Source organism: Anoplopoma fimbria, chromosome 3 (genome assembly GCF_027596085.1).
Source record: "Anoplopoma fimbria isolate UVic2021 breed Golden Eagle Sablefish chromosome 3, Afim_UVic_2022, whole genome shotgun sequence".
NCBI lineage: Eukaryota > Metazoa > Chordata > Actinopteri > Perciformes > Anoplopomatidae > Anoplopoma > Anoplopoma fimbria.
In genome coordinates, this window is record NC_072451.1 from 18,912,793 (window position 1) to 18,929,142 (window position 16,350).

Here is a 16,350-nt window from a genome sequence, read left to right on the forward strand (position 1 = left end):
GGTTATATGAAGCCTGCAGCAGGATGTTGTTTTTGCCTTAACGTTAGCTAATAGTTCTTTTTTGGGATAAACCTGAACTCAATAGGTGGGCATATCAGCGGCTGCTTATTACATTTGTGATTTTGTTTTCATTTCTGTTCTTGTTCAGTACCTCAGCAGTTCACTGTTATGGGGATTGTGCACCAGGCCAATAACATTAAACCCCAGCTGTTGCTAAATTTGAGCTGAGTTTGCATATTGTAAACACCGGGAAAGGGACGTTTTAAGCAACTTATGTTTGTATTTGCATTATTTTGGTGGTCAAAGTGTGAAAGCCATCTGAATTTAATAACTGTTTTACAAGAACACAATGAACCAGCAGTTGTTGTTTATTGACACACATTTCTTCCATCCTTCAATATTGCATTTGAAGCATGATTTCCAGACCTCACTGTGAATAGTTTTCATTGTAACTACTACCTAAATAAGAAAACTGTTGACAGTGAGGTCTATTTCAAGAAATAATTATTGCTGTTTTTTATTTGAAGGCTCTGAGCATCAAACTTTAAATTATGCTTACGTTACAGGTAAAAAAATATCCCTTAACCTGCGCAAAGAAAAGCAAAACTTCCTCCATGGCTAGACACCAGAGTTAATTTAGAGTATGTTTTTCTAATTAGAGTATATTCACCCTTTCTGTGTCAGTGGCACAAGGTTTATTTGAACCTACCTCGTATCTAAACATTGTAGCAGTTAATTTCAGTTATCTCAGCTGAGTGCAGCATGGGGAAGAGGTGGAATTGGATGATCTTTTTTTTTACCGTCTATCTTTTGTCTGTCTCTTCTGCCCAGACATGTGTTCAAGGAGAGCCTGATAGCTTTGCATCATACCACTTGCTGTTTCTTTGGCTACCAGTCTTGGAAATGTATTTCAAAAGGAGGCTAGCAATGCATTGGAATTTAAGATAAAACATCCATCCCTTTAGGCTTTAATAAATGGCTGCTTTATCTGCAACTTGAGTGCCTCCGTAGCTGCCTTTTGAAATACAACGCTGGCCATTTAACCAGTGAATATCTTTCAGGCTGCATCAAAGCTTGTTTAGTCTTTTAAAAAAAAGGACTATCGGATCCCCCCCGACCTGACATGACAGCTCCAAGAGATTATAATGATTGAGGGTGCACTCTGAATGGTGTTTGGATGTTAGCACTATTTAGCCAGTGACACACCATTCCAGCCCATTTGGTTTGGTGGACTCATACCGTCCCTCTTTCGAAGCTTTGATGTACAGGGGCCGCTATTGAACACTCCAATCCTAATTGCCTGTCTCACTGCTTAAGATCATTATCAGGATGGCCGTTTGAGATAATGGTGCCTCATATGAGAGCTGCTACTAATCAACCGGAACTGCCTAGTGTCACTAGACACTACAGTTTGTTTGTGTGTGTTCAATGGTGTTTCTGTGTGTTTGTGTGTGCAGCCTTGGACGTCTATAGGAGGTGGGAAATACTCACCAAACAGGGCTCAGCTGTCTCCCTGTGTTATGCACCATATAACTCAACACACATCAATAACGCATTACCCGCCATATATTCATATATATATTCACATCAGATATCATATGCTTCTCATGCGTTATACACTGCATTGGAATACTTGCATTTCACCTCATGGGAGACATGCAATATATAGCATTGTGCTTTCAATTGCACAATGCTGCAGGAGGTATGCACTGAACAGTGTATTTTCAAAGTTGGCCTGCAATATTTTCAATAAAGAAGCTTTCATGAGCTACTATTCTCAAATGACATAAGATTAAATTATAATTTAATTATTTATTCAATAGCATCCTATCTCACATACTCTACAGTACGTTATTTGTGGTACATTTTTCCATGTTGAATTGATTGAGCACATTAAATGCGTCTTTCCGGATAGAGGTGCTTTGTTAAAAAAATTGGACATAAGAAAAACTAACAGAAAGAAAATAGAGAAAAGAAAAATAAGAACATTTCCATTTTTTCACACCAGATATTTTGACTGAAAGCAGGAAAACCACTGTTGGAATTAATAAGGGCTGCATTCCATTTATTTTCACTGCTTTCAGAGTCCTCCAACTGTGTATCCTGGCTCACCAACAGGGCTTAGTAATAAAGTTCAATTGAACAAACCTATCGTTAATTATGTGAAGTGCTCCTGTGCTTTTCCTACTATTTGTCAAAAGGTTTGCAGTGAAAAAAGCCTATCATTAATGGCGGTGACATTAAATACAAATGTTGGCTTTGTTGTGGTGTTTTGGATCACCATTTGTATTTTTTCCTGTCAGTACAAGATGTTAATTCTTCAATAGATTTGCAGATAGTACATACTATATATTTAGTACACAGTATGAAAATGGTTCTGTCTTACATAGGTGTAGCAATGCTGCTTTCCATTTTACCTTGGAAGTAGGAGATTGTAGCTGGGAATGACATCACACCCAAGGTGACGGGGTTCCAGTACAACAAGTCTGAAGTTAACTTTACCAGTTCTATCCAGGTTAGCCATTGTTAGAAATACCAGTTGATAAGAAGACATTATGTGATATTTTACACATACACAACCATAGCAAAGGAAAGCACTGTGTGTACGTCTAATGTAATGAGACACAAATAAAACACAAGTGCTAATATAAGGCAGCCATCTTTTATTTTGAGGTCAGGCTGGTGAGGTTCTCCTGAATCTCAGAGTCAAAAATCTGACTTCAGTGGAGCGTTCGAGTTGAAATTGCCGACTGGGAACTCGGGAATTCCGACTCAAACAGTGAACAGCCAATCACTGTTTGGTGGAACAGTTTGTCCACACTACTCAAATGTTTGGCAAAGAAACCATTATTGGATTTAAATCATAAATTTAGTTTTTGTTTTTTGCTGCTGTTGATATGTGGGGCATTTAAAACAATACTACTTCATTAATTTTGCTTTAAACTGCATTATTTAAAAGCTGAGTGGGTTAACATGCAAAACAATATGTTTCTTAATTACTTGTTACTTTTAGCTTCTAATACCTCGCAAAACATTTCAAATCAAACAAAGAAGAAAAACCTCAGTTCGGTAAAACGACTTTACCTGTAATAAAGGGTCGCAATCAGACACTGGTATGCAGTATTAATTAATCTTACAGGGTAAGACTTAGTTATCCTTTGATGCTTCTATTATTATCTGATTTGAGTGTATTCTACAGCAGGGAAAACCTGAGGTGTTCTTGTCAAACATAGCTGCTTGGCGCACCTCAGCGTGGCAACCGGCAGTCAGCTGAGACAGACCTTCGTGACGGCTCACCATAGAGACTGGATTGATGTGAAAGCATGTATAGTTGATTAGCAGCCCATGTCTTATTCATCCTCCACAGGTTCAAAGATAAAGTCAAGCACATTAAGATTCTGACCAAGGATTGCTGCTTTTACATCGCTGAGAGTCGGCTGTTCAAGACTGTGCAGGTAAAGGCTTTTAACTTTGTATGGATTTAAACTACTGTAGCATTAATGAGTATAATCATTTTGACATTACATTGCTTTTGCAGCACCCTTGTATATTGTACAAGGATTAGATGTGCCTACTACTGGTTTATTTCTACATTTGTGTACACATTCACAAAGCTACAAGAGCATGTTTGAGGCAACTGCCTGTATATCAGTAGCTAATATTGGCTTGTTTCAATTTAAATGGGCAGATATAAAGATAAACTGCAGTTCGTTGCCCTTCTCAGGAACACTTCCTCAGTAATGGCTGCTGATGTATAATCAAGATCAAACAAGCATTTCCTCTAAAGCCAATTTGGCCCACATTTCTTTGCTTTCATTTCTATCCATTTGTACACAAAGCCATCTATATTCACCCTGGATTATCATTGTTAAGGGAATGGTATTTTTTTTTATTGTGCTTGTTTAACAGGACTTGGTGGATTACTACAAGCAGCATTCATTGAAGGAGGGTTTCAGCAGTCTTGACACCACTCTGCAGTTGCCCTATAGGGAGCTGTCCAATGGAAGCATGCCCAAGGCCATTACCAGGGCTGGCAGTGGTGAGTCTGCTTCACAAACATCCACATTTCCTTCCTTGAGACTGTGTATGACAGAGGGAAATGCTACCAGATCAGATCTTCAGCCTGTTAAAGTTGAAAGTAATTCTAAGCTTATGTTTTGACCTGTGTGGGATACAGGAAAGGTGGGTTTTGCTACAACTGTCCAGTTCAGATAAAGTAAAGTGAATTGTTTTTCCCTGGGAAGTAGTCCTGCTTGTTAAGCTTCTGTAGGACCAAAACACACCAAAACTGATATTCTCCAGGTCATCAAATAGTAACAAAAGAACAAACTGAGGGCAGAAAAAAAAAAAGTTTGCTGAAATCAGTATCTCACCTGCTATATTTTCTTACTATAGACCAGCTGATGTACTGTACTGACTTCTAAGTACTGTAGAAAAATGTCCAACCTTACGTTACAAAATCATGATGGCAGAGCTATTGCCCGGTTATTAAGTTAAAAACGTGTCTTAATACTTGAGGTAGTCCTGTCTTTGACGTGTGAGACATGTTAGAAATATTTGGCAAAATGAGCTAACAGGACTCCCTGCAGAACAGCGCAGTGTGAAAGACTGCAGCAGTTTTCCTTAGGAGACGTATCTCCTCGGTTTTGCTTGATTAGTCTTCTTTTGTCATTATCACAATGAAGTCAAATTCAACATTCAATTCAATTACATTTAACTACATACACAGGGCTTTATCTCCTTATGACTTGGGAGCCAGACCTTGGTCGGATTTAGAATGTTTGCCATGGCTTTATAACACTAGTAAATAGTGCTAACTGTAGTTTAGTTTGGTGATGTAAGATGTCAAACATAAAAATAATATATATATATATATATATATATATAGTCAAAATAGTTTTGATAAATTGGCTTTATAATAAATCCATGACAATTACTTTGATAAGTTTTGTGTGTTATATTCCAGTTCCAGTCATTGATTGTGATCTATCATGTTTCTATCTATTCATCCAAAATGATAAATCAAAAAGTGTTGAAATTATACCGTCAAATGATTCATTACTGTCAATGTACATTCAACCTTTTTGCCTAGTTGTCATGGAATTATATGTAATGTAATGTAATGTAATTGTAGATGTTAAAATTTCCTTTTTTCAATTTTCGTTTTTATAATTTAGTAATGATTAAATAAAATACAGTATAAATAGATACAAAAATGGATCCACCTCCATTTCAGTGAAGGTGTAATTTTTCTTATTCTGAACTTGAATCAAACAAGATAAAACAATTGTACAAAAAATACTTTTATTTTTACTAAAAAGGAAAAGAAACAAGTGGTTTAGCCAGTGCTGACCCTCTGTGTCAGTGTTTTAGGTTATCTGATAGATCTGATAGATAGCAAATTATGGGGCAGATCTCATCCATCTGGATCAAAATAACATCAGATGTTATAAAGAAACACTGTTTGACTCAAATATCAGAGGCTTTCACAGGGTCAAAATGAAAGATGCACCCAGTAGTGTACTGCTGAAGTACCATCACCGTGTTTAAGAGGTAATTATTAGCTGTAAGAGGAAAAGCAGCATCTTTGATTTCAGCCTGATGACATTAACAGGCATGAATAAATGCACACGTGTGCTTAAGTTCAACAAGTCCAGTCCCTGCGTCATTACTGGCCCTCGGAGACAGACGCAGATGCTCATTCACTCTGAGGAGGCATGTGAAGGAGAAAGGTCTTGAGGAAGAAGCAGAATAAAGGAAGAGGCAGGTTAGGAATTGAGAGTCTGAGAGAGAGAGACAGAGAACAGAGGTGGAAATGACAAAAAGGGTGTACAAAGTGAGAAAGACAATGATGTAAGAAAGGGAAAGAATGAGATAAATGGGAGGTTGGGAGAGAGTAAAGAAAAGGAAACAGGTAGAAATGGAGGTTACAAGTGAAAAGGCCCCGTTCATGAAAGGGTCATCTTCAGCTCTTGGAAGTGGAGTTAAATAATCTTTGAAATAACCAAGAGGTAGATGGGAGGATTGATAACACTCTCTTGTCTGTTCAGTTAGTTCAGAGCAACTTATGATATCTTAGCTTAGTGTAAAGACTGGAAACAGGAGGAAATAGCAAGCTGAGATCTTTACCTTTTACCGCTCACAAATGAATACATTATCTCATTTATTTAAACTAATGTTTAAAAAGAGAATTTATGGGATATGACACGTTTTTATGCTAAGATAAGGAATCACCTCCTGGCTCTAGTGTTGTATTTAAGGTACTGAAGAAAGAGGTATCAATCAGTCCTGGCAAGAAAGCAAACAAGTATATTTCCGTAAATGTTGAACCATTTCTTTAAAAATGCGACCAAATTGTACAGATTACATTTGGAGATATTCAATACAAGCTGGACCACCTCTAGATGAGATCTAGCTGATCCAATCCTTTTCAAATTGCAATGTATTCCTCATGCTTTTGCACCTTGAATTAATGTGTTTTTCCTTAACCAGATGAGATATCAAAATACAGATGGCATGTTAATTCCAAGTGTGAGTAAGGGAGACACAGGGTACAAAGGGGGAGGGGGTGAGAGAAACAGTGGGAGAGCAAAAGACAAAGGAGGGAGTGAGAGAGACGGTGAGTGAAAGAAATAGAAAGGAGCCTCAGCAGCTCTCCAGGCTTGGCAGAGAGGTCCCAGTTAGGGCCCAATGCCCCAGGCAAGCACCAGGAGCCTGCTACTCCAAACGTCACACTCCGCATGCTACCCTACTCTGAGATGGCTTCACAATTTTCCTGACAGGACATGACATTTCACTTGGGTTGGCAAGCGGAGAAAAGTGTGTGACAGCCGCCCGCTGCCAACACACACCTGGGGAATACCCCTGGTCCAACTGAGGGACCGCGCCTGTTTCCACAAAACTGTGAAAAGTTTGCAAATATGATCTGATGTAAAAGAGCAGAAAGCAGCTGGAGGTAAACTGTCTTAACTTAAAGAGAGGCGTACGTGTAAACACCCACAGCCGCCACAGCAGAGGCAAGCAGACGAACGCCGGAACAAAGTCAAAGTTAGCCTTTTGTGTCTGTTCGGATGTAAAATTCTGCTACATCCTTGTCCCTCTGCCTCCGTTGGCAGCCTCGGTCTCCCAGCGCATCAGGCTTCAAAGTAGCTCTGCAAGAGGTGTGTTTGTGCATCGCTGCCATTCAGCGCGCTTCCTTCTGTGAGAAAGCCTTGACAGATCCTCAATGCATTCCGGGATAGATTATTATTGCCTTAAGTCGTCCACCCCCATAGACAGACTTAGTGTGGGCACCACGTTCTCTGTCTGGTAAACAGCCTCTGTGGAAAGACAGATGTCATGCCAAAACAAAAAACAGACACACACACACACACACACATACACAAAATGGTTTGAATCCCAAAACAGACACCTCATAGCAAAGAAAACAGAATGCAAGGCTGAGCAAACGATCACAAGATGCAGAACTATGGAAAAACCATCAAAACTTGTCATTTGTTTGGAGGAGCCAAAGCCAGCATCTTTAATTTAGTCTGGCTGATTGCTTGCCTTCTGTGCATGTTTGTGAATGTTAGGGATTGGAAATAACCTAAAATCATTTTGTATTCAAGCATCAGTGTTATCAGGATATACAGTTCTGCTGTCTTAAATTCATGATTATAAGTGAATACAATGCAAAATCTGCCAAAATTATTTCTAAAAATGCAGGATATTTAGTTTTAACAGACTAAACTGTATCAGCTGTAGTATCAAATCCTAGTGCCAGTTTATGGCTGTACTGTATGTTCAGTAAATGTTATTTTTTACACTAACACATACATATATCTGTTTGTTTATACTGTATATACTTTACTATGTGTATAGTCGTTTGGATGTACTCTGATCAGACAAACATTTGACACATACTGGCTTGTATTTATCCCTATGGGGGGAGAGAAAGAAGTCATGTAGCCGTATTGTTGAGATGGCAACAAGTGGTTTTCTGAGTGTGAGGGTCTGCTGGCTCGATGGCATTTCATATGGAAGCAGACGTCATTGGCTCTGCATCGTGGATTGCCTTGTTATGCCGACGTGCTGTGCTCAGACATATACTTACCCCCACACTGCTGCTGTTGTTCGCTCAAAAGGGTTGTTATTGCTATGTGGTGCGGTATGATCGGGCGAAGATTATAGAGGCTACACGACTTAGGCAAAGGCATGTAGGCAGCTGAACACCTCATATCAAAAACGTGGGAGTCAATATGCTGCTACATAATGCTAAGAGCCTCAACTTTTCTAGGGAGGCTCTCCACAAGGTTTTTAACACCCAACTGCAGGGTTTTGCTCCCACACGAACATCAGTGAAATCAGCTACTGCTGTTTGACAAAAAGTGGACGTTCAGAGTGAAAACAGACATGTTTTAACGTCAAGGTATTACATGCAGTCATTTTCTAAAAAAACAATGTATAGACCGCTCCCTCTCTTCATTTACTCTCTGGCTCGCTCGACCACCACTGTGCTCTATCTCTGAAGGAGAAGTGGCCAGCTCTGAATGCTATGTGTTTACAAACGACAACTGAAAATGCTACATAGGATACCTTTAACACAAAGAGGCATGTTCAAGTACCAATGGGATGACTTTACATTTTCAATTATATAAAAAATGTTTTACTGTTTCCATTTGATTGGCCACTACAGCGCCTTGCTGGGTGACATTGTGTTGCATTGTAGCAAAAGTTGAGCCTGGTTCAGCTTTTTTGCTGCATTTTTTTGGCTAGAGCGCTCTGCAACTGGCCTTATTCAAAGGAACGAGGATGGTCTGTTTTTTTCAGGCAGGGTCAGGCCTGGGTCACAGCACATGCGGGGCATTCAAGGTCTTCCCCACCAAACTTAGGAAAACCATTTCTTTATGCATCTGGCTTTTTGCAGGGGGGCATTGACATGATGGGAAAGAAACAGGCCCTTTCCAAACTGTTACCAAAACGTCAAGCACATTATTGCTGCAAACCATTGCAAATCGGATCTAAATGCGTCCCAGTGCTCGGTAAAACATGGACGACCTCAGCTAACTGATATTTGTATAGAAACTCTCTGAGCTTCAACAGCATCCACAGAAGATAGATTCAATTATCACAGCGTGTAAAAGGTGTATAAAGTAACCATTTAAATCAACAAATAAAGAATCCTATGGGCAAATACTTCTGAAAATTAAATTCAAGACTTTTCAATGATCCTCCCCTTACCCTGTTACAGAAGAAGGTGAGGATTAGGTTCCATTGCAGTTTTCTATGTTGGAGTACAATTTTTCAGCATATTGTCAGAAAATATCATGTCATGTTTTAGCATTAAGACTTACTTTAATTTAACCTTATTAGACCAGTATTACAAATTGTCTGATGCTTTCACTGTTTTGGCCCTCCTCTCTCACACTTCTCTCCTAGACGTCCTTGCTTTTTGCTTGTTCTATGACTTTGCCAACATTTGCTCTCTCTCTCTCTCTCTTACTCTTTTTACCCTCTCTCATACTCTTTTTCTGTCAAACTTATATTTACTTTGCTTATGTTCTCTCTTTGCTCCCACTACGGCCTGAACCCCCCCCAATCCACCCATCACTCGCTCCGTTTCTCTGTAGTTCCTCTTGGCGGGTGCAGCTTTGTTCCTCCCTCTTCCTCGCCTTTCTGGTCAGGTACAGGTACATCTTTTCTACTCTTTTTGTCTCTCCCTTGCTGCATGCCCACATTTCCAGGTTTCCAAAGACAAACCTTCTAGTTTTCCCGGTCTTTGTTAAATAATGTAGTCTAATGATTCCGCTTTTGCATCATATTGCAACGACCGCACGACTTGCCATGTGGGGAAAAAAACATTCACGTCAGCCATTTGGATATCCAAATTGGAAATATTGTGAATTTCTGACAGCTCTGATGTCTCCCACTTTGTGAAGATAACTGCAGGATTGTCAAATAACCAGTGGCAAAGAGCTGCAAAGCCAGCTTTGGCATTTACATTTAACTTAAATTCATCAATATCATTATCACTGCAGGTAATTAAAAGGAGTCATACACTTCACTTTGTATGGTTTTCACTTGTTAAAGAACCACAGCAAATATGTTACACTATAAAAATAGCATTATAGACTTATTATTAATTTCGAAATAGGTGTGACTATAAGGCTTAGAATGTCAGTAAATGCTCCCACATTGGAATAGTGGGCGTTTTATTCATTTTACGGCATTTATTCAGCATAACAGTCTATTATGATATCTTTGACCTTGTCTGCCTTTGTGTGCATAAGCATATATATGCATAAATGTATTTGTGGGCCTGAACTTCTGTGTTGGTAAAATGTGCCTGTGTGTGCATAAAGGAGTAGGTGTATTCCTTTCATCCAGAATATCTTCCCAGCTTTGTCACCTGTATTTCCACAGATAAAGTAAAATAACCGATGTACAGCTGTGTTCCCAATTGATTTGAGCACCGACCTGCATGTGTAGGAAAAACCTTGAATAACCCGATAAGTGCTGCGTTCAGCATTTCATGCAATCAACACATGACTATGATAATCCATGACCTGTCTTCTCTGCTGTACATTTGTCTCCGCCAAGCTGGGAAGCTCTATATATTTCTCCCTCATCAATGACTGTTATGCTTTTACACTCAGTATGAATCGGGCCCAAGAGTCAGGGTTCTTTGCTTCTTATTGTACTTAAGAGATAGTAGTACTATCACATCGCATGAAGCACATTTCTCATAGGTACTATCATAGTACCTATGAGAAATGTGCTTCATGCGTTTGTTCACCCTGTGATCTTCCTGGGTTAGTACTTGGTTGGTAGTTTGGTATGGACCTTGACTTAACATTTTTCTTGTCAAAGTTTTATTAGAGTTTAAAAATAAGATCAGTTTGAGGTAAAGTTTCAAGTTAGTCAGCAAGCATCCTTTACATTTCAAGTGCCCCCAAGGGGACAAACCAAAGCGCATCTATAAACTGTACTTTTATATTAAATGTTAAACTGTTGAATGGAGCCTGACTCATTGATTTTGTTAATGTGGTAGTTATTGGTGGACCCATTAGAGGAGAGAGCTGCATAATCACAGGACCAGAGATAATATAGTTCTTGTCCATTTGTGGTAAAAAAAAACTTGCTCTTAAAACCTGAATAATTTATTCTGAATCCCTAAAAGTATTCTTAAAATCTTTGTGAAATTTATTGAAGATGTTTTCCAAGAATGAGACAAGATGTCTCTGTCTCAGTGTTTTCTCCCAGGGTGGTGGGTGTTGCAGTGGCACGTTATGACTTCTGCTCCAGAGACACACGGGAGCTCTCCCTGCTGCAGGGAGACAATATCAAGATCTACACCAAGATGTCCAACGGGTGGTGGAAGGGAGAGATCGATGGCAGGGTAGGTTTGCTGTAGGATCCTGTCAATGTGGCAAATTCCGGGACACTTATCTTCAGTAAGGTGTTTTGTGCCATTTTTGCTATTATCATATACAGTGGTAGCTATTGTAGAATTTCTTAACAAATGTGTTTTACATAGTCGCGATATTGTGGCATAATCTTCTGCTGGCAGTTAATTAGAATAAAAATTCTAATTATTTTTTACCCCCTTAAAGCTAAAAGCAAGGTTTGGAAATGATCTTCAAAAACACTATTTTGTTATATTTGTTGAAATTCTCATTACATCCCGACGGCAATCAATAATTCATTGTTTACATTCATTATGAGAGTTTTGGGGGAGTGGTTTTGGAGGAAGGCCTGAAAGGACGGGTCTTCAGTTTTGCCAACTTGGTGACTTTCTCACTAGATTTAGAGACTTTTGGAGCTAGTGTACTCAATATTTTCTCAAAGTTACCAACCATAGCTTTTAAGCGAGTAAAATGGTTTTTTTTTTTAAGGAAGTCTTCGTGTTGGTTCAACTATCTTAGCAGTAGTTTCAGTGAATTTACTGATGTATAGACTCTTCAAATATTTTGGTGTTTGAACTAATTAAAGCTTATCAGTAATTTCAGACTATACACACACTTTATATTCGGGTACCTGGGTGGTGCAGGGGTAAAATAAATCTCCGACTTAATAAAGAAGCTCCTCACTGTAAGCGCCATGTAGAGTATTAGTTTGGGGGTGCCCACCATGAGGACAATATACCATTCAAAATTATGAGAAAGAGTGGGAAATAAAAGAAGTACATGAATAATATAAATCCTGTCAAATATATGTGATGCTGCCTGAATAGTATCCTGTTTTGTTGCCTCTTAGATGGGCTGGTTCCCCTCGACCTACGTGGAAGAAGAGGACTGACTTTGTTGGATGAATGACTATTCAGCGTCCATTCAAAGCCGACCACCTCCGGCGACTAAAGAGGGAGCAGCGAGGCCCTCAAAAACCTTCTCCTGCCCTCTGACAGACTCTCACACGGAGCAGATGTCAAATCACAGATTCCGGGAGCGTCAAGCCATATCTCGCCTCTCTGTGGCCCCGTCTTCCCCCGCGGCCCCATGGGAAGTGCATGTGCCGTACCCAGATAACCCTCCACCCTCCCTTTATGCTCACCTTGTCTGATTATTGATGACTCCATTGGCTGGTGTGAGACTTGCCTTCACTGTCATCATGTTTCAATACCAGGCAGGCTCAGTCACCCAACTGGAACACAGATCCTGCTGACAGTGCAGCGCCCAGGTGCCGCACCAAATTGAAATGCAGGACCTGAGGAGCTTTGGCTGTTGTTGGAACATAGCTGTTCAGACTTTTATTTTTAACAGTTTAAATGTGATATTTAAATGGAAACACTGAAATGATCCGATGCTGTTTGAAAAACAGGATCTAAAGATTTCAGTTCCACAGCGTGAAGGATGGATCCGTCATGCGGTGTGTTTGCAACTTAATGACTATTAGTCTTGTGGAGCCAGAAGTGATTTGGTCATATCATTACAGAACAAGACCTCTTCAGACAAAGTAGTTGTGGATTAATGTTGTGGAAAGTGTTGAAATCCATTGCTGATAAAGCTTTGTCTCACAGCTTTGATTCCTATTCTGTTATCATTTCTTTTCAGTCATTGTTTATTTGAATCAATACCTTTGACTTTAAAAAGCATCTTCATGAGATGCTGGATTGGTTCCAAAATGTAACACCTACTTAACCCTTCCATTGTTCCCTCCTACTCAAATGAAAAGCAATAGTTCAACATTTTGGAATTCACTTATGTGTTAAAAAGTTAAATACCACTGTCTGTTTAATATGAAGCTACAGCAGGCAGCTGATTAGCTTAGCTGATAATAAAGAGTGGGCACAGGAATTACAAGACTCTAGGAATGTGTGATCTTTAGAGGTGATGGTAGGTATGTATGCTAAACTAAACAAGGGATGTAAGTTATGATGAAATTTACTCTTTTTTCTGTAAAAAAGTGGGGTTTATTGTGCACTTATGTATCTTTTTAAAAAGTAGCTAATTAGAAAAAAACACACACATATATATATATATTCAAAATTAATATGAATATGATGATTATTTTTATTATAATCATTATTATTATTTTTATTATTTGTATTGTTTAAATTTAAATTTAAATTTATATTAATAAATCAGCAGTAGCAACAAAGAAGGAGCTGCTTATATGTCTGTACACCTGTCTGTCTGAAGCTGCTGGTGTGTCTATGGCCACAAGAGGGCAGCTCTGACACACTGCACACAGCTGACACTCCACATGTTGAATGTGTACCTTAAAGTTTAGCATGATTGTAACTCTGCATATCATCATGCTACATCATGCTAAATGCTACAATGCTCCGTTGGGTGTGTTTGAGACGTTATAACTGCAGAGCCTCATTCCGCACATAATGTTTGAAAACTTTGAGGAGCGCGTGGGATACAGAGGTTGAGTGGACGTTTCATTATGCTTTAAGTACGAACATAAGAGTTGAACCTGGAGAACATTGTGGAGCACATTGTGGAGCACATTGTTGAGGACTTCACAACGTTCAAGACTCACACAAAGGCCATCTGGACAGGTGAGTGAAACAAACAAGCTGCGAATGTAACTGCAGAGCAAAAAGTCAATATTGCTAGGCAACGTAACATTGTGCGCGTGTGTTTGCGCAATAAAGGTTGCGCATAAAACTGCAGCCCTCTTTTGCTGTGGAGTTTCTACTGTTGATGTAAGTGTGTGTTGTCTCTGTCTTGCTTATGTTTTAGAAGTGTCGGGCCTTTTTCTTGCATGTGGCTTAATGATGTTTCACCCCCTGCGGTGTCATTTTTACTTTTTTCATTCATTATCGGCCATTTTTTTGTTGAATTGTTTAATTTTCTCCTCTATTTTGGTTAAGTCCAGCGAGACTATACACTGAAATAGGTGGTTGTATTGATTGCCTTATTGGTTGTATGCAAAGAGCAGTCTATAGATAGAAGTTTGGTATATATTTGGTACATGTTGACATGTATTGTATTTTATAAGTTAATGGGTCTTTGATACAACTATAGCCTACATTTTTGTCATTATTGCCCCTCCACCCCTTTCCCTTTTTACAAATCTATTGTAGTTTAATCAGAGTCCATTAAGTGACCTAAGTTAGCCTACTTTGTACTGTTATCTTGTGCTTGAGTAAGATATCAAGTAAATGTAATATTCTAGTAATTTCCATCTCATTGAATACGAAAATGACTACAATTACAGGTGGCCCCAAGATACTGTGAAGTGAATAGAACGAATCATCAAAAGGAAGAAGGTACACACACTTGGATAATATTTCACATCATTCCCATTTAAGGGCACTGAAGGAAAACGTAGAGGCTCAGTTCTAATGTTTGGCTTCACACATGTGAAATTAGCAGAGGGAAAACGTATGCACAAAAGCAACAAAAAAGCCAAATACTTTTTTAAAGGGCACGTGTGTGTGTGGGGTAGATTGTAGAGTGTAACTGGAGGTATAGGTCTACTTTACCGCGTGCTGCATCATATTTTGATTATTCACTATAGAAACCAGAAAGCCATTTTACATTCCACAGATTTTGCCTTTACCGCAACTCTTTTTTTTTGGAGCTGTTTCAGAATGAATGATTCAAGGGTGATGTAACAGCTGCTCTCTGTAGCGCAAGGTAGCACAAGGGCGTTAAGTGATGCTGTTTTCCTTCAAACGTTAACATCCCGCTAACCATGTGTGTGACATCAATATTTAATAAAAGCATACTCTTTGAATTGTACTTTTGAAATTTAATAGGCTATTTTCCCTCAGACACATGTTACATTGCAGGAGCAAAAGCATTGTGGTTGCATCACCAATCATAGTTGTGTCTGTCAGAGTTGTGAAAGTATAGCGGAGACCTGGCAGGGCTCAAATCATGGCTAAACAATCAGAACAGGAAAGACAGACACCAGAAAGCAGTTGTGGAATAGGAACATGTAAGCTATGTGAAGGCCTTTGTTTTCTTTTTTAATTTGAATTAATACAATTGGAAATGTTCAATCCCCCTTCACCATAATTTTCAATATTTACACTGCTATTTTGCAACCTGTGTACATTTCTTTCTGGTTAGTTCTGACACATTTCCCCAATCAAAACAAATGCCACACCACACCTATGACCAATGCATAAATATGCGAGAGTCTGTGTCTCAGAGGTGGAGTGTGTTGTCGTCTAATAGGAAGATCGGCGGTTTGATTCCTGGCTCCTCCAGACCATGTTGAAGTGTCCTTGGTCAAGATACTGACCAAATTGCTCCTGAAGGCAGTGACATTTGTCTGTTAGTGAGCATGAATGCCCATTAGTTTAGACAAAGTGCCATACAGGTTGCATTCCCATATTTATCTCTCTTGTCAGGCGGCGTAGAAACACGGTTGGCAGTCTGTGTGTAAGAATCTCTGCTTTTGTGAAACAAGCTACTTGTCTTTAGCCTTTTCTTGCTGATCCTTTTCTCTTGCTTGAGAGCAGCTCATCTAAAATTTGGAAGAGGTTCAAATCTCACCTCCGGCCAGATACCTAAAAGTTAATTTGTCTGAATGAGATAAGAGAGATGCATTTGTTGCATGCATTAGTCACTCGCATATCAAATGCAGAAATGGAGAATGTTGTGTATATAGCACGTTTTATTACACATACACACACTGTGATTAACCATAAGCCTCGGAGCTGATTAAAGTTCTGAGTTTGCTTTTGAATGTGGGCACAGTTGTGAGAGCAGGGCCACAGTAACTGACCGCACCCTCACCGTTCCATGGATCTTATTCTGGGTACAGCTAGCAGACCTCTGCCTGAAGACGTGAGAGGTCTGATCGTGTTATAGTCAGTGGTCAAGTCAGAAATGTACAGAGGCCTTGAGTGCTTTATAGTCTATTTGCAGGGTTTTGAAGGTGATTCTGTATTGTATCCGGGAACCA

At 39.3% G+C, this 16,350-nt stretch overlaps 1 protein-coding gene across 2 annotated transcripts in view; it reads left to right on the plus strand.

Annotated features, from left to right (window-relative positions):
• LOC129113336 (guanine nucleotide exchange factor VAV3-like) overlaps window positions 1–13,350 on the plus strand; it is a 44,907-nt gene extending 31,557 nt beyond the window's left edge. For both annotated transcript variants that reach the window (XM_054625572.1, XM_054625580.1), the window contains exons 24-27: window positions 3,368–3,455; window positions 3,910–4,039; window positions 11,232–11,380; window positions 12,238–13,350. In XM_054625572.1, coding sequence (XP_054481547.1) covers window positions 3,368–3,455; window positions 3,910–4,039; window positions 11,232–11,380; window positions 12,238–12,279 — 409 coding nt within the window. In that variant the 3' untranslated portion in view covers window positions 12,280–13,350. The remainder of the gene's footprint in view (window positions 1–3,367; window positions 3,456–3,909; window positions 4,040–11,231; window positions 11,381–12,237) is intronic.
• Window positions 13,351–16,350: the final 3,000 nt, after the last annotated feature.